The sequence below is a fragment of the Sceloporus undulatus genome, chromosome 2 (assembly GCF_019175285.1).
Source record: "Sceloporus undulatus isolate JIND9_A2432 ecotype Alabama chromosome 2, SceUnd_v1.1, whole genome shotgun sequence".
NCBI classification, from domain to species: Eukaryota; Metazoa; Chordata; class Lepidosauria; order Squamata; family Phrynosomatidae; genus Sceloporus; species Sceloporus undulatus.
Window position 1 is genome coordinate 12,419,136 of NC_056523.1, and position 22,850 is coordinate 12,441,985.

At 41.0% G+C, this 22,850-nt stretch overlaps 1 protein-coding gene across 1 annotated transcript in view; it reads left to right on the plus strand.

The window, feature by feature from the left end:
- Positions 1-22,850, plus strand: part of LOC121921798 (complement C4-like) — a 98,258-nt gene that overhangs the window by 30,200 nt on the left and 45,208 nt on the right. Inside the window, exons 9-19 of the mRNA XM_042450346.1 lie at positions 1,396-1,519; positions 4,002-4,117; positions 8,183-8,359; positions 9,343-9,522; positions 12,019-12,201; positions 14,732-14,887; positions 15,383-15,509; positions 17,729-17,800; positions 19,536-19,736; positions 21,483-21,591; positions 22,093-22,163. Coding sequence (XP_042306280.1) covers positions 1,396-1,519; positions 4,002-4,117; positions 8,183-8,359; positions 9,343-9,522; positions 12,019-12,201; positions 14,732-14,887; positions 15,383-15,509; positions 17,729-17,800; positions 19,536-19,736; positions 21,483-21,591; positions 22,093-22,163 — 1,516 coding nt within the window. The remainder of the gene's footprint in view (positions 1-1,395; positions 1,520-4,001; positions 4,118-8,182; positions 8,360-9,342; positions 9,523-12,018; positions 12,202-14,731; positions 14,888-15,382; positions 15,510-17,728; positions 17,801-19,535; positions 19,737-21,482; positions 21,592-22,092; positions 22,164-22,850) is intronic.

Below are 22,850 nucleotides of genomic sequence, written 5' to 3' on the forward strand. Positions count from 1 at the left end.
AATGATGCATGCGTCCTAAAAGTCCAGAAGCCACACCAAAGCCACACACCAGTCTGGAACGTGGCTTTGGTGCGACTTCTGGACTCTTAGGACACATGCATCATTGAAACATCATACCTCCACTGTGACTCGAAGCAGCTTTATTTTGGCTGTCTGTAACAGGCCATAGTGATGTGAGTGTTGGACTATGACTGTGGGGAACAGGGTTCAATTTCCACTCTGCCATGAAACCCACTGGGTGTTAAATGCTCTCAGCCTCAGGAGAAGGCACTAGCAAATTTTCTCCGAACAAACCTTGCCAAGAAAATCTCATGATAGATTTGCCTTAGGGTTGCCTTAAGTCGAAAACAATTTGAAGGCATATGTCAGCAAAGTAGTGTCTATAGCTGAACCTTACCAAACAACGTTGGGATTGACCTATAGCTGGTTTCTAGTTCATCTGTAGCTGTGGTGCACCTTTTCATTGTTGAGGAAAGCTGGTCAATAGCTACTAATTGTGCTGCTGTTGCACTAGCCCTTCCATGCAATAGGTTTCCAGCTGCAGTACATATTGGACAGTCACATAGTCTCAGTTTCCTTCTTTCTCCCTCTCCCCCTTGCCCTCGCTAGTCCTGAGTAGGGTGTTTTTTTCCTTTTTACACTCTCTATTCTCTCTTTCCCAATCAGATTGCCATAGTTGCTAAATTATGTTAAAAAGAGAAATTAAAAATAGTAAAAGCTATGCTAGGAAGAGCAACAGGGCAGGGAAGCAGGGTTAAGCATGAATTTGCAGATTACCACCTCTTTAGGCTACTTTAAATCTAAATTAAATGCTATTCTATTCAGGGAAGCCTTCCAGCTATTGTCTTGATTTTATGACTCCATATTTCATGACTTATTATTAGTATTAATTTACACTTTTATAGTATTGTTTTAACTTTGTTATAATAATATTTTATTAATTTTATAATCTTGTTTGTGGTTTTAGACTGTGCACCGTAGGCAGGCTTTATTTCTATTTTGGATTGTTGTTTTCTCTCCTTTGTAAAGCTCTATGTAAAGCCTATGGCGCTACACAAATAAACATAATAATAATAATAATAATAATTAAAGAGTAATCTGGGAAATAGAGTGCAAGACCTTGCATAGATGCAACAGCCCCAGTCCCTCAATTGAATAAATGCGCAATAAGGACTGTTCCAAACCAGTATGTATGCATTTCCTTTCTTTAACCTGATCATGGCGAGAACGGGACTCCTGCAATAAAGTCCACATTGTAACCCCTCGACTCCTTCAACCTATTCCAGATCTTTCATCATCTCAGCAGCCAAGAGATTTGTGTTTGCCTTCTAAATATGCCTATGATTGAACTGATTTTGGTTTCTTCCCACTTTACCCTAATTCTTCCCAAATCAGGTAACGGATGGCGTTGCTTCATTAACCCTAAAACGCAGCCTTCTCTCTGAGAAACTGGGGCGCCCTCTGCAGGATCTAATTGGAACATCCCTCTACATTGCAGCCACTGTAATTGAGTCAGCAAGTAAGTTTGAGACTGGAACATAGAATCATAGAATCGTAGAATCGTAGAGTTGGAAGAGACCACAAGGGCCATCCAGTCCAACCCCCTGCCATGCAGGAAATCCAAATCAAAGCATTCCCGACAGATGGCCGTCCAAACTTTTATTATTTTTATTTATTTATTTATGTTATGTATACCCCACCCTTCAACCCTAAAGGCTCTCAGAGTGGCTTGCAATAGGTTGAATATCCCTTATCTGAAATGCGTGGGACTACAAGTGGTCCATATTTTGGATTTTTTATTTTTACTTTGGAATACCTGTATTTGTATACACATAATGAAGCTGGAAAGAGACTGGGGATCTGTGAAATGGTGGGAATTCAATCGTAGTGCTTGTCATAAATCCCAACCTCCTGCCAATTCACAAATTCTTGCATCTCTCTCCAGCCATGTCTCTTTCCAGCCTTGCATATACTGTACAAGTACATAGCTCAACTTTTTTTGGATTTTGGAGTATTTCAGATTTTGGAATTCTGGATAAGGGATATTCAACCCATATCTACAATAGCAACAGCAATAGCAATAGCAAGTACATTTCTATACCGCTTATCAGTGCACTTAAGCACTCCCTAAGTGGTTTACAAATTGTAAGCCAATTGCCCCCAACAATCTGGGTACTCATTTTAGCGACCTCGGAAGGATGCAAGCCTGAGTCAAGCTTGAGCCCCTGGGTTGGTATGTTTTTGCAGATAACAGATGTCTAATAATAAAGCCAGTCGTGCATTTCCATTTTTTTCACTGCCTCTCAAATCATATGGATCTCTTTGCATAGGTCTGTAGTGGTTAGAATATTGGGTTGATCAAATTTCTAGTTCCCAGTGAGCCTTAAAACTGCCCACACATCTACTCAGAAAATGTCACCATAGGACCTAATCACATAACCTACAATATTAGGCACACTTTTAGTTGTTCATCCTCTAATGTGTCATATGCCGTCCTCTGTCAACAATGTCCTTCAGCAGTCTGCACTGGGCAAACAGCCCATCCTCTGTGCCAGAGGATAAACAGACATAAATCAGATCTTAGGAATAGGAACACACAACAGCCTGTTGCAGAACACTTCAGTCTTCCTGGGCATTCCATCGCTGACTTCAGGACAGCAGTCCTTGAACAAAACAACTACAAAAGAAGATTGGAAAGGAAAACAGCTGAATTAGAATATATCCGCACCCCAGTCCTTCAACAGCGGATTCAACAAAGATAATGACTTTCTGGCACACTACATATATTATAACACTGGACACTCTTAGCCAGTTTGTCATATTTCCTAATAGTTCCCAGCCTGTACAAACCATCTTCCAAAACTCACTCCATCATTCGTATGGTCATCCACTCACCCTGGCCTTAGGCAACATCTTTTCTTCTGCCTTTGTCCCCATAGTTAACACTAAACTTGTCACCTCATCACCATACCCACAAATTTTGCATTTCTATGACTATTTGTACAGTCTGATTGTAAAGGTCTCTCCTGGGCACCAGTTCACTCCATGCATCTGAGGAAGGAAACCAAGTCTATGAAATCTTAATCTACCACTTATTTCTCACAGTTACTCAAAGGTGCTACAAAATCCTTTTGCATACTGATATTCCAGACTAACACAGCAATGTCGCTGAATTCTGGCTCTGGGACAGTCACTCTGTCAATATGGTCTATTGTTAGAAATAGAAAGAATATTCACAAATATTCACAAAAAATAAATAATAAAAAAAACCTGAAACAAACATGTTTTTGAGTGTTCAGAAACCCTGTTGAGAAGAATTCTGCATAGAAGGGAATCTTCACAGTTATTTCTATGCAAAATTTGCACATGGTTGTCTTATGCAGAAAATAACATTTTCTGCACAGGAAGCAGCATTTTCTTTCTGAGTAGAAAATGCTGTCTTCTGTGCAAAATCAACCATGTGTGAATTTTGTGCAGAATAAATCCTGTGTTGCAAATAAGTTTCAAAAACTGGTTTTCAAAGACTTTTTCACACCAGGAGAATTGTTAAAAGTACTCACTACTTTCATTCAAGAAGAAACGTAGTGAAGGATTACACCCATATCTACTGTACAGTCCTTTGTGAGGATAAAATAGGTGCAAGAGGAAGAGAGTCATGAGAAGAGGAAGAGAGTAATCAAAAATGAGCTGGAAGCACGCAACAACAACAAACAAGAACAACAACTCAAACATATCTGTGTCCCTTTTACCATTGACTCTTCCTTTATTCTTATAATAATAAATATTTAAAAATTTAATGTGTAATGTTTTTAACTTTTAAAAATTGTTTAATTGTCTTTTAAACTTTTACAATTTACATTACATGTTTTATCTTGTTTTTAACTTGTTCTGTTTTAAATTTTGTCAGCTGCCTTGAGTTCCTATAACAGAAAAAAGATGGGATATAAAATAATAATAATAATAATAATAATAATAATAATAATAATAATAATTTCTTGCAGGTGGAGAGTTGGAGGAGCAGGAACTCACTTCAGTAAAGTTTGTGTCATCTCCTTATTCCGTGGACCTGTCCAAAACGAAGCGCCATTTTATTCCTGGTGCCCCCCTTGAAGTGTTGGTATGTATATTGTGTCTTCTGGACAGCATAAGGTCCGTATGGCAAAGGATGTTTTGTTGGAAAGGGTAACCTACAGCTGATCCGAATTTTTCTCTCCTTTACATTACTTGCCCCATATCTTTGTCTTCCTTGACTTTTAGTCAAATCTTTCTACGTAGGAGTGAAACAGACTAGTGGATTGGAGCAGCCTCTGACTCCTCCAGACTTGATCAGTTTCTTTTCGGCCAGAGACCACTACGATTGGATGGTCTGCTCTGCATAGTGCTGCTGGCAAGGAGTGGCCTTTTGCTGCTCCTTTTGCTGGTGGCTTCAGGCTGCCTTAGGTGGCCTAGAAGTGGCTTGCAGTCAGTTTGCGGGTGTGCGTCATTTGCACACCATGCCCTCAAAGCAGCTGGAAGCCATACCTTTTGGCCCATCTGCTTTTAGGGCTTGTCTGCCATGACTTTTAGAACTGTGCTTGTCTTAGTGACCGGAAGTCCCTGTTCCAAGTGATCAGTATCATTTTGATGCTCTCTGAAATGCAGAGTGCATGCTATTGAGACTCAGAGTACTCTGATTTTGACTGAATACTGAAGGAGGAGGAATAAGAACTTCTTTCTCATTAGAGTTGAAAGCTTAGACCAGGATTAAAGACAAGATATATCCAGATTGAGTCTCACTTATCCAAAATGCTTGGGACCAGAAGTGTTTTGGATTGTGGATTTTTAAAGATTTTGGAATATTTGTATCTGCATATATGTAAATAATGAGATGCCTTGGAGATGGGACCCAAGTCTAAACACAAAATTCATTTATGTTTCACATACACTTTATGCACCTTATATCCTTATGCACCTTTCATATACACCTTATAGTCTGAAGGTAATTTTATATGTATTTTTAATAACATTGTGAACCATGAACCATGAGAAAGCAAAGGTGCCACTATCTCAGCCACCCATGGAAAAAGTTTTGGGTTTTGGAGTATTTCACATTTTAGAATTCTGGAAAAGGAAGACTTTTAACCTACTAGCTTTTTTTTTAGTATTCTTTATTGAATATATACAAATTAAAAAGGGTACATCAATACTTAAGCTTATACATTTCTACTTGCAATACTCTTAAACCCTGTAATCCCACCCCACCCACACCTTCATCTATCCGCTTATATATTTGTTGTTTCTATATTAGCTATGCTATCTTCATTCCTCAAAATCGAGAAAATGATCAACTCCTTTATCTCACTTTAATTAATACCTCTTTAGCTTAGTTACTAAGATTGTACAATCCACTTTCATCTCTTACATTATATTATAGACACGGTTTGATTCACTAACCTACTAGCTTTTAAATTTATACAGAGGCTGTTATCACTGTTTAAGGATATCGATCCTGACAGTCATACTGGTTTGGAAGGCAATGGACAGGCAAATGACAAAATGTAGTATTCAGTATTTTCAAAGCTATAGACTTATTCTGAAAACAGACATGGCAGGGAAAGAAAAAGCTCCCCCCCCCACTCCAGTTGTTATCTTTTTTTGATCTGTCAATGGACTGAAGGTTGGATCTTTTTTCAAAACTGGAATTTGTGTTGGCAGCAGGCTAGCTAATGTGGTACAGAGCAGACTCAGGGATGCACCTGACCCAGGACTATCCTCCCATAGAGGGAAATGGCCAGAATGGTCTCCAGAGAAAAGTCTAGTGGGCAGTCGTCCACACTAGGAGTGCAAATCTTCATAAATTTTCTATCTGCATGAATCCAGGCTGACACCAATTTAACTGCCATGGTTCATTGCTATGGACTTCTGGAAATGTGGTTTGTTATGGCACTAGAGCCCTCTGACAGAGAAGGCTAAATTTCTCACAGAACTACAATTCTCAGAATTCCATAGCATCAAGCCATAGCAGTTAAAGTGGGGTCAACATGGATGATTTCTGCATCCTTAGTCTGGGGTGGGGGAATCATGTGGCTTTTCTTTGTGCAAAAAAAAAAACCCCAAACGTTTTCTGTACAGAAGACAATTTTTGGTCATAGAAAACATTATTGTCACATAAAAATAACATATCTGTGCAGAAAATGCAGCTTCCTGTAGAAATCTTGTCTTTTTTGCTGAAATATTTGGGTTTTTTTCCCAGAGGAAATAAATTTTCCACACAAGAAACCCCTACACACTTTTTTGCACTGAATTATGTAGTTTCCCCCACAACTAGGATTCTCCTTGTCAGAGTTTCCTGACACTCCAGAAGCCTGTTTTTTAATAATATTCAAATTTTAAAATATTTATGCCATCCATGCTCCACATACCCATAGCCACTGCTCCCTGAAGCCTAAACCCAATTAATATTGGAAGCACATTGCATCCAGCCCTTTGCGAAAGGCATGATATAACTCAAACAAGTAAACAGTCTCGTCTTTTTTAGTTGCATCCTGCCTTTCTCAAATGCTGTTTTTTGCTCTCTCGCTCTCTCAAACACACACCCCAAATAGGTGAGGCTATTTATTTATTTGAGTTATAGTCTACGTTTCTCACAGAGCTGGGAGGCAAGGTGCTACCACTATAATGAAAATGGTTGCAATAAAAACAAACAAATTGTACACAGTAAACTCGGAATGCACTTAATTACACTATTAAAACCCCTAACAAAACAATTTACAATTGTAGATTGGTAATAAACTAAAAAAACACCACACAGATAATAAACTATTCTAGTGAGAGTAGACTAATTTGAAGTAATAGAATCTACCATAGGGATGCATTTACCAAGTTCGCCTTGTTTCTTTTGGCCTGCTCTAGTTGAGAATAACTATCAGATATAGGCTTGAGAAAGCTGACTCTCTGTATCTTGCTGCTGCTGTTGTGTTTATGAATGTGCGGCAGGGAGCAAAGAAATGAATTTCATACCCCTGGCCCAGATGCTTTCTTTTGCTTTCTGTGGGTCAGTATGTACACATTCATGTATTAGCTATTACATTTACCTGTTGGTAAATTCAGCATCATTCTGGTGTGCCTATGATGCCCTCCATCCTAAACTTTTTAGTACAGCTGCCAGCTTCCCTTCCTACAACTGGAAGACCTAAAGATGGTAGTGCATACACTGGTGATCTCAAGGCTGGACTTTTGCAATGTACTCTGCATTGGACTACGTTGGTGTCAGTAGTTCCTGAACTATCCCTCCTCCATTAGAGGTCACAGGCAGTTGCTCTGTGTGACCCACAACACAAACCCTGCTGCCCTCTGATGAGACACAGAGTGTTGTTCCTTTGGCAGTGTTGAAAAAACAATTAATTGTCAATCTGGTGGGCTAGTGCACTCTACATTGGGTTACCTTTGTGCCAAGTTCAGAAACTTCAATTAATTCAAAACATGACATCCAGATTGATTGCTGGTACATATAGGATGAGCATATCACACCAATATTAAAATCCCTCTGTTGGCTGCCAGTTAGTTTCCTGGCAAAGTGAAAAGTATTGGTTATTATCTTTAATGGCCTACATGGTTTGGGACCAGGTTACCTATGGGATTGCTCCCTCCTGTATAATCTGCCTCATACACTCATGTCATCTAGGGGACATTAACTTCATCTGGCCAGAAGTCAATTGACAACTGTCACTCCAGAGGTCGTTTTTGTCCAATGCCCCTAAACTGTGGAATGACCTGTTGGGACATATTTGACAGCTAAACATGACGTCTTAATTTAAAACAGTATTAGAGAACTATCTCTTCCAGCAGGCTGAGTCAGTGGATTTTAAACTACGTATCAATGTTAAATCTGTATATTTTAATCTGGATGATGTTCATGTGTAATGGTTGTTTTAATTTGATGTTTATGTTTTAATTTATGCCTTTAATAGTCAGTAATATATTTTAATATATGTTGTAGTATGTTATAATATATAATATTATATTATATATACTGTATTATAATACATTATAATAATATGTTATATATTATATTTTAATCTATGTAATCACACTTCAAGAATTGAGAAGAGTTTGATAAGAAATAAAATTATTATTATTATTATTTGTTATTCATTATTATCATCATTATCGTTATCATTATTATTCTGTCTTTTCCTCCAAGGCGACCATTTCACTCCCAGATGGAGCACCGGCTTCCAACCTCCCAGTTCATTTCTCAACCCAGATAACTGGAGCCTCAAGTCCAGATGATGCCAACGTTGATCTCAAGAGTGATGATCGTGGGGTTGTCAAGCACACAATCAATGTTCCTGCCAAAGCAACCTCCCTCTCAGTCACGGTATAGGCCTGGTGCCCTTGCTAGGAGGGAGAAGGGACAAAATCATATCAAGAGGAGGGAGAAAGGGCAATTGGAGGGACCTGCCTGGGGATGAGAAACAGAGAAACTGGGAAAACTTGGTGTTCTAGCTTCTTAGCAGTTTTCTTAAAATTAAAGAGATAATGGGAGAGTTTGAGTCAGAACATAGGAAGTTACTATTAAAAGTAATTAGTTACAGTAACAGCTCCAAGCCACCCTCATGAAGACAATTCCAGACTACAGAACTGGGGTGTTTCAAAATGTGGATCATACATAGTTGTTCATATTCCCTTGGTCTGAATTCATGTAACCCATAACACCTATTTCCAATTGATCCAGCTTTCAGTCCACACCGTTTTCATTCCAGGATAACTCTGGATATTGGAACTGCCTCGGGTGGTGGTGATTCCTTTTCTCAGCATGTGTTCAAATCTTGTGTCAGTTTGCTTCTGTCATGGGTATGCCATTTCTGGAACTAATCCGGACTGCAGAAATAGAGCAGCTTGATACCACTTTAGCTGTCGTGATACCACTTTAGCTGTTCGGTAGAATCCTGAGATTGGTAATTTGGTGAGGTATTCAGCTTGGTCTGCCAGAAAGCTCTAGTGCCTCACCAAACTACACATCCCAGGATTTTGTAGGACAAAATCATAGTGGTTAAAATGGTGTCAAACTGCTTTATTTCTACAGTGTGGATACAATGTCATTTTGTTTGCATTTGAAGTGAAGTGCATCTTCCTCCCTTCCCAACTCATCCCTTTTCAAATTTGCTGTCTTTTGCTCACCACTACAAAAAAATGGACTCTCCAAGGGATCATAGGGGGATGACAGGAGAATCAGATTTGGCCCTAGGATCTGAGATTTCCCCACCCCATCCCTGATTTAGAGCAAAAATTGCAGTAGTGTATTCTGGATGTGGCCTGAATCTGCATAGAAATGTGTCTGCCTCTTTGTTGCCCACACAGCTAACAGCTGGGAGGGAATCTCCAGCAGAAGCCACCATGACTGCCAAAGCCATGAATTCCCCAAGTGGGAACTATTTGATCATTATAAGCCCAAGTCACCAAGAGCTGAACCCTGGAGACACCTTCACACTTGGACTGAAACATGTTGGATCATCTGCCTTCTCCAATTTCTATTATTTGGTGAGTCCATGGGATAGGATACTGGGCCCCACCACTTCTGTGATGAATGAAAGAAGAGTCAACAGCTCTTGGATGTTATCAGGGATTATTGATTAATTTCTCAATTTCTAATCTCTCCATTAATTTAGTAATAATAATAATAATAATAATAATAATAATTTTATTTGTATTTTCCCGCCTCTCCTTGTGGATCAAGGTGGGATTACATCAACAATTTAATGCAGTACAGATATAAAACACTGACATTATTATTAAATCAATAAAACAGCTAAAACATCTAGAACATCTAAAATATTTAGAAAACATACATCATAACCAGAAGTGAAGCATTTTATCTTGAAGTTCTCCTATAAGAGGTCGGCTGGATAAGCCTGCCAGAAGAGATCCATCTTAAGTGCCTTCTTAAAGGCATCTAAGGTGGTGATAAAATGGATCTCATAGGTAGTGGGTTTTTATCTCACGACAAGAGTAGCTTCTTTTGCTCTATCTCTTTGGGTTGCTTTAAAACATGTAAACATATGACTGGACATGTAAACCATTCCTGGACTGTAACAATTCAGAGTCCAAGGACATTATCACATGCGGGATGGGACAACATTGTACCATCCCTGTCCTGTGCTTATTCTGTGCTTATCACACAATCACAGGAAGGAGTTTCACACAAAATTGTGCTTATGGGGACATTGTCCCATCCAGAAAATGTGCTTGAGTGTGATCACACGAAATCCATGAATGTCCCATGAATGTCCCATGAAAGAAGTGTAATTGTCCCCTCATTTCCCCTAATTTTGTACTATCAGAAGATCACAGTAATAGAATTCCACTTCATTTATGGAACATTAATGGGATCAGCGCAATGTAGTGAGAAAGCCTTTCATGCAATCATGTTCAATAGCACTTTCTGGGTGGGATAAAGATGCCCATCCCCATGTGATAAAATCCCAAGTGGGAGATGGATGCTTCCTCTCAATTAAAATATTCCCTCCTTTGCAAATGCATGGAGGAGAAAGCTATTAAAGGCTACTAATCACAATATATTATTGTATGCCCTTGATATCTGCTGGGGCTTGGTTCCAGGACCACTGTGGATACCTAAATCTGTGGATACTCAAGTCCTTCACATGCAGTGGAGTAGCAAAATGGTATCCCTTAAAAAATAATGGCAAAAACAATGCTTGCTTTTTTGGAATTTTGCAGGGCGGGGGTGAATATTTTCAAGTTGCAGATGGTTGAATCCATGAATGCAGAAACCGTGGGTATGAAGGGCCTACTGAGCTTCCACTGAGAAAAGCAGGATGACTTGAATATCATTTGATAGGGAGCATGAGTGGAAGTTGGAGCATTGCATTAATGTTCTGACAATGAGATTCCCACAAGCATCTGGTCGCCCACAATGCTGGGCTAGACAGGGTGCGGTCTGATCCATCACAGTTCTTCTTAAAAATTGCCACATCAGAGTGATGTTTGTAGGGCTAGGACCATGTTGGAACTGAAAACCACAACCCAACATACCAGATGTGGATGTATATCTTACACTTTTCATTCTACTCCAGTGATACTCAAGGCATAGCCTCCAACATTTCACAGATGAAAACTACTAGTACGTGTGTGGCCAAGCTATGTCAGAGTGTGGTCAAGTTGGCAAATGTTATTCACAAAAAAGAGTACAAAAGCTAGGAGAGGCTGCAACAGTTTGCTTTTGCCTCTGTCTACAGGGAAGGGCAAGATTTCTTGCCCTCTTTTCTTTTTCTCTCCTGCTGAGTTAAATGTATTTCCATTACAAATCCATTACAAATCTTGAGAAAAATTTAAAGTTGAAAACAAAGTGCAATTTATAGTCTAGCCCTTCTTTTCTGACACACAGCCTTCTTTAAAGGAGGCTTAATATGTGGGGAAGCATTCAGCTGTGTATGAATCTTGTGACACTTTCAAGACTAAAAAAATCTTGACATCTGTTTTTGTAGACTATGGTTCACATCATCAAATGCTAGGAGATGGTTATGTATCTTATTTCTCTTCCTTTGTTCAAAAGAACTTAAAAAAAAATTGTTGCCTTTATAAATTTGGCAGAAAACGCAGACTTTAAAAAATTGGGGAAATGGGGACAAAGCAAAATTGATTTGCCCAGCCAGAGGATTCTGAGTACCTAATTCTTTCAAGTCTCATTTTAGATCCTTTTGTATTCAGTTATGTTTGTGCTGCTGAATTATGGCTGCAACCTTTTTTTGATTTGACAGACTTTCCATCATCAGCAACTACATGACATACAGATAGAACACAATCCTCTCCATGCTGCAAATAGTTGTACTATTGAATTTAACTAGTACGGGAATAATGTTTAGCTGGTCCTTGATAAGAACTTTTAATAAGAAAGGGCAACAGGCCAGCTTCCACATCCCAAATTGCAGAAATGTAATCTGAACGTGATGCTTTGAATGGTCAAAAGTGCAACATATATGCTGAATACTCCTCACTGAAATGGCCTTTTGTGTCCAGATTTTGAACAAAGGGGACATCATATCTGTGAACCAAGTGGCCCGTGTCTCCTATACTGCAGTCTCCATTCCTATCACATCCAGCCTGATGCCGGCATTTCGCCTTGTGGTCTTCTACCGTCTTGGCGATGAGGTTGTGGCGAACTCCATCTGGGTGGATGTTGCTGATCGCTGTGAGGGGAAGGTGAGTCATACATGAAATAAGCTTGATATTATGAACTGGACATCCCAGAATCCCCTGATGGAGTTTGTGGAGTTGATTTGTATGTTTAGTATTAGGGAGCCTGCTTCATGTGGAAATTTGGACTGCATTTGCACTGCAAAACTAATCCAGTTTGGCACCACTTTAACTGCCATGGTCCAATGTGATGGAATTCTGGGTTCTGTAATTTGTTGGGTCACCGGACAGAGAAGACTCAATGTCTCACAAAACTACAGTTCCCAGAATTCCATAGCATTGAGCCATGGCAGTGAAAGGCGTATCAAATTGGATTATTTCTGCAGTATAGATGCAGCCATAGAGTGACTTGCTTCACGGATACCTCCTGTGATCTTATCACATGGGACTTGAAAAGTGGAATTAGGGCAGGATAGTAGCATCTGTAGCTATATCACATGATTCTATGTCTGTCTTGTTGTTCTTGTTGTGTGCCTTCAAGTCATTTCTGATGTATGGCAACCCTAAGCTGAGCCTATCATGGGATTTCTTGGCAAGATTTGTTCAGAGGAGGTTGGCCATAACCTTCCCCTAAGGCCAAGAGCGTTTAACTTGCGCAAGGTTACCTAGTGAGTTTCATGGCTGAACTTGGAATAGAACCCTAGTCTCCAGTCATAGTCTGGCACTGAAACCACGATGCCACACTGGTGTTGGATGCTTTCACATGGGAGACAAGCATCATTAAAACATGATTAAAACGGGGTAATAGCACAATTGGGGGGAAGATGATCACACTCCTGCTTCTCTTGTTCATGTCCCATGCATATACTGTAATGGACGCGTCATTGGTTAATAACGTATTATTGTTGTACTACAGTGGTGCCTCGGGTTACGAAATTAATTCGTTCCGCCGCCGCTTTCGTAACCCGAAAAGCATTCGCAAGCCGAAATGCCATAGGCGCTAATGGGGAAAAGCCGCGATTTCGTGCGAAAAAGCCGAAAAAAGCACCAAAATTTTTCCGTAACCCGAAAAAACATTCGTAACCCGGAACAATTATTTCCTATGGGATTTTTTCGTATCCCGGAAATTTCGTAACCTGGGTATTTCGTATCCCGGGGTACCACTGTATATACATTTTTAATAGACTGTAAACCACCACCCTCTGGTTAGTGGGCACTGCCATTTAAAAGTGCAATAAATAAGTAAATCAATAGCCTTGACTGGAGTGTAAAGGAAGAAAGGCAGGTGGATGGAAGATGAGGAAGAATGAAATAAAGAACTTAATGGAAGATAAAGCATGATGAAAAACACTACAAGAAAGGAGTGGGAGCAGCGAAGAGCAAACATTAGGTAGATAACCAGGATTTTAATGACTCTGGGACTTTTCATACTACAGAATCATAGCATTATGACTCCACTTTAATTGACATGGCAACATCCTGTAGAATCCCAGGATTTACGATTGGGGAAGTACTTAGAATATGTCACCAGAGAGCTCTAGCGCCTCCCGAAACACCAAGTCCCAGGATTCCATAGGATGCAGCCAGGGCAGCTAAAGTGGAATCACAATGCTATAACTGAAGTAGTGTGAAAGGGCTATTTCTGCTAGGATGGGGTTAGCACCTATGCATATCCTACGCTGTATTTTGTGATCCTCATATTTTCATATCTCATATCTGGAGATAGCATATATTTGAGAGATTGATGACCTTTCAGGAACGCTAGGTCAGGTTCCCAGGAGAAAAGGAACATGTCCCAAGGCATGTGCACATCCAGGTAAAGAAGACCATTAGATCTAAATGTGTGGATTAAATGCTCCTTTCTTCCCCCACGTAATCTGCATTTCTTCTCGCAACTCGAGACAATGGATCTCCTTTCACCCAAAGCAGTAAACCAGCTTCTCTGTCTCCCGCTGTTGCATCCCCAGACAGATTTCCCCATCCATCAGTCTCAGCGATATCCTGCAATCACTGTTTGTGTCACTAAAATTAAAGTCATCAACAAGTTTGGAATCCTGCTGTTCATTCCTGGGAAAAGACATCCAACCTTTGTTACCTGACCAGATAGATCATTGCTAGTTGCTAGTTTTCGGGTATAAATATGGTTCCAAAATGTAACCTCTGTGCACACAGATGGCATACACCTTTGTGTATGTTCTGTGTTGCCCTCAAACCTCCCAGTCTGAGCCACTCCATTCCAGCGTGGTCTAGTCATGAGACAGGTAAGTATAATCCCAATGCAAACCCTTAAAAACTCTACTATCCCATTTCCATATTTCCATTTTGGTTATCTCTGTTTGTTGTGTAAATTGTTATGTTGTGTGTGTGATTGCATTATGCATTTTTCTAAATAAAACCATCTTGATTCACCCAGAACCTAGAATCCTCCTCAGTTAGTACTGGTATAAACAGATGCAAACAGTCCCGAGGTAACCCAAGCTTCTTGCAAAAGCTAATTTCCCCAACGTTTGTAATGCCAATGGTTGGTGGGGATCTCCCAGTCTCCCCCACCTGGTCTTTGGGTAACAGGGTCTAATTCTGTCTATCTCCTTTTCAGCTGGAAATCCGCCCAGCAGTACTTAAAAGCGAGTGGCGACCTCAGGACCGCCTGTCACTCACCATAACCACTGACTCAAGATCCTCCGTGTCTCTTTCTGCCACTGATTCTGCTGTTTATGCCCTCAACCGGAAGAATCGCCTCACCCAGGGCAAGGTACTTCTCCCCACCCTTCTCCCTCCCCAGTTCTTCTTTGCATGTTCATTTCTAATGGTTTGAGAAGGATAGATTTTGATTGAACATTAGAAGGAATTTCTTGACAGTAAGAGGGCAGAGGTGGGTTCTCTTTCTGTGGACATATTCAGAAAGAGGGTAGTCAGCTACCTGCTGGGTGTGCCCTGGCTGGAGTTCTTGCATTCAGTAGTGAGTTTGACTATGGCCTATGTGGCCCCTTCCAACTTTATGATTCTATGGTTCTAGAATGAACAAATTAACAAGTATGCTTCATATTTTTTAATGTATAGTGAAGTACCAATCAGTAAAATCAAAATCTTAACCATCATTTAGTGATGCAAGGATTTTAGTTCTCTTTTCCTCCATCCTTTCCTGCATCTTCATCATTCACATATACTGTTCAGTCTCTTTGACTCCATCATCCAACATCTCCTCACAATCTTATTTTTGATTTCTTTTTTTCCCTCATGAAAACAGGTTTTCCAGGCCATGGGAAGTTATGACCTCGGCTGCACTGCTGGCAGTGGGGAAAATACACTTGGTGTTTTTGCAGATGCTGGACTTGCTATTCGTGCAGGTAACCTGCAGAATTCACTCCGGAAAGGTGAGTCACTACTGGGAGCGTGAGAAGAATTAGAGAAGACACAATTCAGGCCAAACAGTTCCCATTTCCACTCTGCCTTGCTCTTTTTAATGTGTGAGTGTGTGTGTGTGTGTGTGTGATGATTGTTCTTTTAAAAATAAACTAAACATTTAGTCAGTACAAAACTTAAAAGTCCAGAATAAAATGAAACGTATGGCACTGCAGTTCCCACTTTAGCCTATGCTGAGTAAGGTGGATGGGAGCTGTAGTCCACTAGCTCTGGAGCATACTATGTTGGTGAAGGCTCTTCTACCATCATGGAAACGAGTTTCCTAGTACTGTCTTTTCTCTCGCATTCCATTACTGTTTAAAGCAGAGATGGGCCAAAAGCATCCCTGTAGTTGAGCATGGCCTCCCAAGGAATCTGTTCCAGAGGATTTGGATTTTGAGGAGTTTCTGGCTCTGAATGACCTCTCCCTCTCTAAATCTGAAAAGCTAGTGGATGCATAACTGAGAGGCTCTCTCTTCACTAGGATTTGGTAGATGCTGAAGAGACACCCCCCTCCCTACCTTCCTTCAAAGTGCAGCAAAGGGAGAAGGAGCAACTTCCTAGGAATCAGTCTGTTAACCAGGAAATTCTGACTCATCAAGCCTCTGGTGTCCAGAGTCAGCCACCTATAAATCTCCCAGCAACTGCTGGGAGTCATTCTTGCCTTTAACCATTCAGTCTCTTCAACTTGCAGTGCTCTGGTCTTTGTGTGTTTTTTCACCTCTGGACTGGCTACGTTTTAATGACTCCTTTTCTTACCCCCTTTGCCTTTGGATATTTGGGTTAATGGCTTTGTGTAAAGACTTCTGCACTAGCTGAGACCTTGAGCCTCCACCTCCCTCATCTTCCTGGATTACCTGCGTAAGACTTGGCCTGGACTGACTTACTGATAGCTGCTTCCCTTATGATAATCAGTCTCTCTGGACATTTACTGTTTAAAGGCATAGGGTACTTCAGCTCCTCCATATGCCACAGAATGATCTTTTTCTGACTAAAAAAGAGAAAATGAGTGAATTGCCTCTTCTGGAATCCTCTAGGCATAGCAAATCATCATTTAAACTAAAGCCCTCAGAGCCACTTGAGCAGCTTAACAAAAACATACATTTTTGCAAAACCAGGGAACTTCTAGCCACTTCTGATTGTGTCCCCCACCCCTCAATTTTTGCAGTCTTGGCAGTCTGTGCAACTGCCAGTGAGTCGTGGGACACAAACCAAGCCTTATAAGGAAGGGATCTGGATATGTTAAGCTTGGAGTGGAGAAGACTCAGAGGTGACATGATAGCTATCTTTAATTATCTGAATTGATGTCACATACAAGATGGACCCATCTTGTTTTCTGCTGTTCCAGAGACTAGAACACGATTCAAATGACTGAAAGAGATTCCATGTCAGCATGAGAAATAACTTTTCTTACTCTAAGAGCTATTTCACAGTGGAATAGACTGCCTTGGAGGGTCTTTGGAGATCTTTAAGGAGTGCTGTAATTTTGTATTCCTGCATGGCAGGGGGTTGTAGTGGTGTAGAGGTATGAGCATTGTACTACAACTCTGGAGATCAGAGATCAGTTACTTGCTCAGCTATGGATAGCCACTGGGTAACCTTGGGCAAACCACACACTCTCAAACCCAGACATCCTCATGATAGGTTTGCCATCATAAGTTGGAAACTACTTGAAGGCACACAACAACAACAGGGGGTTGGACTATATATTACCCTTGTGGCTCCCTTCCCACTGTAAGATTCTGTGATTCTATTATTCTGTGAAAATTGACCCTCTCCCAAGACTTGCCTTGTGTGCTCACCCCAATATAAACCCTACTCCTTTTCAAAGAGATGTTCATTACATGTTTATCATCATATGCTTAAGACAGTAGTTCTCAAATTTTGGTCTTCCAAGGGTTTGGAATTTCAGTTCCCAGAGGTCTCAAACAGCTGGATCACAGTATTTGATGGTGTTCTGAGTCAGTGATATTCAGACTCTGGTCTTCCAGATGTTTTGAAACTCAGCTCTCAGAATTCTTGACTTAGATTAGTAGGTATTTAACAAGCTTCTGAGGTATTTGGCACCTACTATTTACTGTTCCATTCATGTCAAACAACTGCCCTGTCCTTTTCTCTGGATCCTGTCTCTTCTAATATTGTTGACAAGAATTCTACAACCCTACTTTTTTTTTCTTTTTTGTCTGTGCAGCACATGGATGTAGTGTGGATGTTTCCCGGAAGAAGCGTTCACTGCCATTCCAGATTGAGCTCCAGAAGACAAGTGAGTGCTGTGAAGGAAAGGCAGGAAGGGAGAGAAATGAATTTCCAGCTAAGAACTTTATCACACCAGCTGTAAAACTGGAATTTTTACAGGATAAAAACATCTTTGGCTAGTACTTATCACACAACATTGTGTCTGTCCTGCTGCTGCCTTGCATTCCATTCGTTAGTGCACCTTTTCATTGATGGGCAAAACCCATCAATAGGTTCTCAATCTCGCTCTACTCTGTTAATACAGTAGGTCTCTTCGGCTGCAGTTCTGCTTCTCAGGCAATCACATGGTGTAAGTGGGCAAGATTCTGCTCCTCTCCCCACTTCCTGAAGCTGGGAAGCATTCACACAGCAGCTGACTTCAGGACATGATTGACAGTCATGATCACTTGTTCACACCTTCCTTCCAGAAGGCAGCATTTTGCAGTGTGGAAAACAAATCATATGACCATGGATTGCCAAAGTGCTATTGTGGAGAAAAGTGCAATAAGAAATTATGCCAAATTGGTACGGTTCCATTCTTAACCGAGCACAATTGTGGCAGGACAGCTGGTGATAAAATCCTAAGACTATTACTATGCCTTTTCTCAGAGACAGATGTTTAAAGGGGATCCATGCAAGGGTATGGCTACAAGGGAAAGAGGGAACTGGGGACATTGCTCCTCAAAGCAAAATTTCTGTCCCCTGAAATGATTTTTTCCTTCAGCCCCTGAATTTCTAGCATTTCAGAGAGTCAGATGTTGAAAATCATTCACACTTAGGAATTCTTCTATTTACTGTGTTCATATTCCCTTGGGAACTTTTTCTTCAGACCAGAGTTCAATTCCCCACTCAACCATGAAACCCACTGGGTTACCTTGAGCAAGTCATATGCTCTCAGCCTCAGGGGAAGGCAATGTTGAACCTCCTCTGAACAAATATTGCCAAGAAAACCCCATGATAGGTTTGCTTTAGGGTTGCCATAAGTCAGAAATGACCTGAAGGCACACAAAACACACACACACACACACACACACACACACACAGAGTTATAGGGGGAGTTTGGCCTTACTGTTATTTAGTTGTATTTTGTACCACAGGCTAAGTGGCATGTAGCATTCTAATGGTTTAAAATGAAGAGAAACTAGCGAGTGTATTATTCATTTACTTTCAAGTAAGAAGAAAGGAAAGGGTTACTCTTTGAAAACTGCAACCATTATTGAACCAGATACTTGCAGGGAGGATATGTTACTAACATGTAACCTGTAACTAATTATTTGACACAAGATTCTTCCAACTTGGTTTAGAAAAGCCTGCATTCCCGTGGTATAATTCCTTGGATTTGCTGGGTTTTATCAACTGCTGTTGCATCAATGTTCACCTGCTCCATTCTTTTTGGGGTGCTGTTTGTAGTGATTTCTTGGATCTGCACAAGGGGTCTTGGGACGTGGTTTGCTGAAATGGTCCTGTGGTTTGAAGGACAAATTCAAAGGCCCTAAGCAGGTGTCAGAACTCAGGGAAGCCCTAGCAGTCCCAAGGGTGTTGTCAGGAGGAAGGAAATCTGTGCACAGCCAACATTTGTAGAATATATATTGAGCTACTTTCCTAGACTGTCTTCAGTATTCTCTGTCCACCTCTCCTTCCAATGCAAAATGGCCTAAGGAAGTGATCTAAGTGAATTCACAGAAGAAAAAGTGTGGCCATCTTTGACTCTCTTTTTCCTTATTGTCCCTTTCCACATATTCCTCTCCTTCCCTCACATGCAGTTTCCAAGTATACAGATCCTAAAGATCAAGCATGCTGCCGGGGTGGAATGGAGCTGCTTCGCCGAGCACGAACGTGCGAGGACCGTGCAAAACGGATCCAGGGGGAGAATGCCAGGCAGTGCCGCAAAGTCTTCCTCGACTGCTGCAAGCATGCCTCCAAGCTACGACGCAAATCCTGGGGCTCTCACAACCTTGGGCGGAGTGAGTAGAGAGCTGAGGATCAGCTACTTATATCCCTGACCCAAGGGGTAGTAGCCTTTTCAGTTTCTGAGGTGGAAGTTAACTAAGGCTGGTGAAATCTAGGAAAAGGTGGGTGTGGGTCCAGTGTTTACAAGTGGATGTCTCCGTGGTCTCCCACTATGTCCTTTCTTTGAAATGCCATTTTAGGATCATTGTTTTAAGATCAACACATGTTCCTGCTTGTTTGCAGGAAAAACGTGGACCACTAGGTCAGCTGAAGTTGTGTTGTGCCCAAACCTCTCCCAGCCCTGGTCTAACTTTATGCTGGCATTCTGGATCCATCCCTGTCTGGGAGGAAATTTGGATCTGGCATAACTAGCTTTTTACTTGCTCTTCCTCTTCTTCTGTCCTTTTTTGGTTCTTCTACTGGTTGTTATCAGATGGTAGAGGTGTTGTGTCATCAGACCCCTCTGCCAGCCAATCTTTGAGGTTGACCAACAGAAGGTGACTACATTGGCATAGGGGCAGTTCAGTCCAGACAATGCCAACTTGCACAAGGTGACCCAAATTTCTAAGACCTAACTGAGGTGGATAATAAACTGCATCTACACTGCAGAAATAATGCAGTTTGATACTGCTTTAAGTGCTGTGACTCAATGCTGTGGAATTCTGGGGTTTATAGTTTTGTGATATATTTAGCCTTCTTTGTCAGAGAACTTTGGTGCCACAACCAACTATAAATCCCAGAATTCCATAGTATTGAGCTATTGCAATTAATTTATTTCTCTAGTACAGATTCAGCCACAATTTGCTGAAGCTATGTCGAATCCTGCCAGCCTGCGGATGTTGTGAATTATTTAGGATTAACCTTCTCCTCTCTCTGTGGTTCTTCTCATAGCAGATCATAGCCAGCAGTGCACCTCTGCCAACATTCTGTCAGCAGATCTGTAAGATCAGCCAGGATTCTGTGAACAGAATGGCGTTTCTACTGGCAAGAGAAGCGTGTGCCTAATCCTAACCCTATAGAGCTTGCACATCTTGAGTTAGGACAACTATCTGCATATTGTAGTTAGGGCTAAGGTTCAGTGTAAGTGGCTCACCCAGAGTTCTTCTACGAGTTGAATTGGGGATTCCAGCAATATATCTTAGCCATCACATTAGTTCATAGTCAGACAGATAGTTGACAGAAAGATGGCCCTTCCCACTTCTGTGCTGTAGTCAACAACATGTAGGACTTGCACTAAAGTCCCAAGGTCTGGCTCCTTCTTCAGCCTTTGAGTTCACTATGGCCTGTTATAGACTGCCAAAATAAAGCTGCTTCGGGTCTCTTTGGAGGTATGCTATTTAAATGATGCATGCATCCTAAGAATCCGGAAGCTGCATCAAAGCTGCACTCCAGTGCTTAGGAATGGAGTGTGGCTTTGGCGCGACCTCCGGACTCTTAGGACCCATGCATCATTTAAATAGCATACCTCCAAAGAGACCCGAAGCAGCTTTATTTTTGCAGTCTGTAACAGGCCTATGTGACTTTGACCCAGTTGTGCTCCAGACCTATCTCGCAGGGTTGTTATGAGGGTAAATTTGTGTGAGACAGATGGGACTGTATAGGTTGCCCTGAAGTCTTAGAGGAAGGATAGAATTCAATATAGAGACATAACCTCTATAGATAATAAGAAGGGATTTATAGCATAGTGATCAAATGCTTGAGAGAACCCAAGGACAGGGTGTTACTCTCAGCCTCTCAGCCCATCTTCTCTTTCTATGTAGTTCAAGAAGAGGAGGACGAGGATTTCTTTGACGATGAATTTGTTCAAATCCGAAGTGTCTTCCCTGAGAGCTGGTTCTGGAAAACATATATTGTAGACAAGACACAAACGTGAGTAGGCCAATGACTCCTCTGAATGTTTAGCTTCTGTTCTTGAGGATGATAGGAGTAACTCAGTTCTTGTCAGATGCTGGGTCTTAGACCATCAAGAGGCTGATCAGGCCATACATCTCAGGACCAGGGCTTAAGAAGAAAGAGACCTCAGAACTAGGCAGGTAGTAGAGAGTATCTATACAGAGCTATGAGCTGGGCAGAAGTATTAACGTTAAGCAGAACATGTATTTTGCATACCAGATGTTCCTAGTCCATTGCCTGGTATTTCTAGGGAAGACTAGGAAGGAGAAGCTATCATAAGGTTTCAAACCATGACAATTAAAGTAGTATGAAACCGATATAACTGTGTAGTGCATATACACTTTAAGCTAAAATGTGGTAACTTTGCACCTTGATGTGGGTGGAAGGGGACACCATTTGCTATTCTACCTCAGTCAACCAAGTGCCTTGGTCCAGCTGTATCTGTTCATAATAATGTTCCGTATCTGCATCCCACAGGGAGCATGTGATTCTCCCCGATTCTATCACCACCTGGGAGATACAAGCAGTGAGCATGTCGCCTGAAAAAGGTGAGCTGAACATCTCTATATCCTACACACCCTGGAGCTTGAATCTGTGCAAATCTTTAAAAATTATCCTAATCTGTAGGACCATCTTCTCATACGTGGTGTACCTGTGGTCTTGTACTACAACGCCTTTCATATCCGTCAATTAGCCATGTGGCCTGGGGATAATGTGAACTGGGATCCATAAATTGCTGGGGGTTTCTCCCTTATCCAAAATGCTTGGGATCACGGCTGTTTTGGATTTCAGATTTTGCAGGGGGTTTCGGACTACCTGCATCTGCATGTACATACATAATGAGGTATCCTGCAGATGGGACCCAAGTCTAAATACAAAATCCATTTATTTTTCATATATACCTTGTACTCATAGGCTAAAAGTAATTTCATACAACATTTCAAATAATGTTGTGCATAAAACCAAGTTTGTGTACACTGAACCATCAGAAAGCAAAGATGTCACTGTTACAGCCACTCATGAAAAAGGTCTGGGCTTTTTGAATATTTCAGATTTTGGAATTCTGGATAAGAGAGACTAAACCTGTATTGCTGTTTTCTTTCCCATCTGCTTTTATTTCTCCTGGAAAGTGATGCTTCTGTCTTGTTGTTGTTGTATTGTGCTTCTTTTATTGTGTTATAGACTTCACTGTTTCACAAATACATTTATTTCATGTAGATATTTGTTATTGTTAA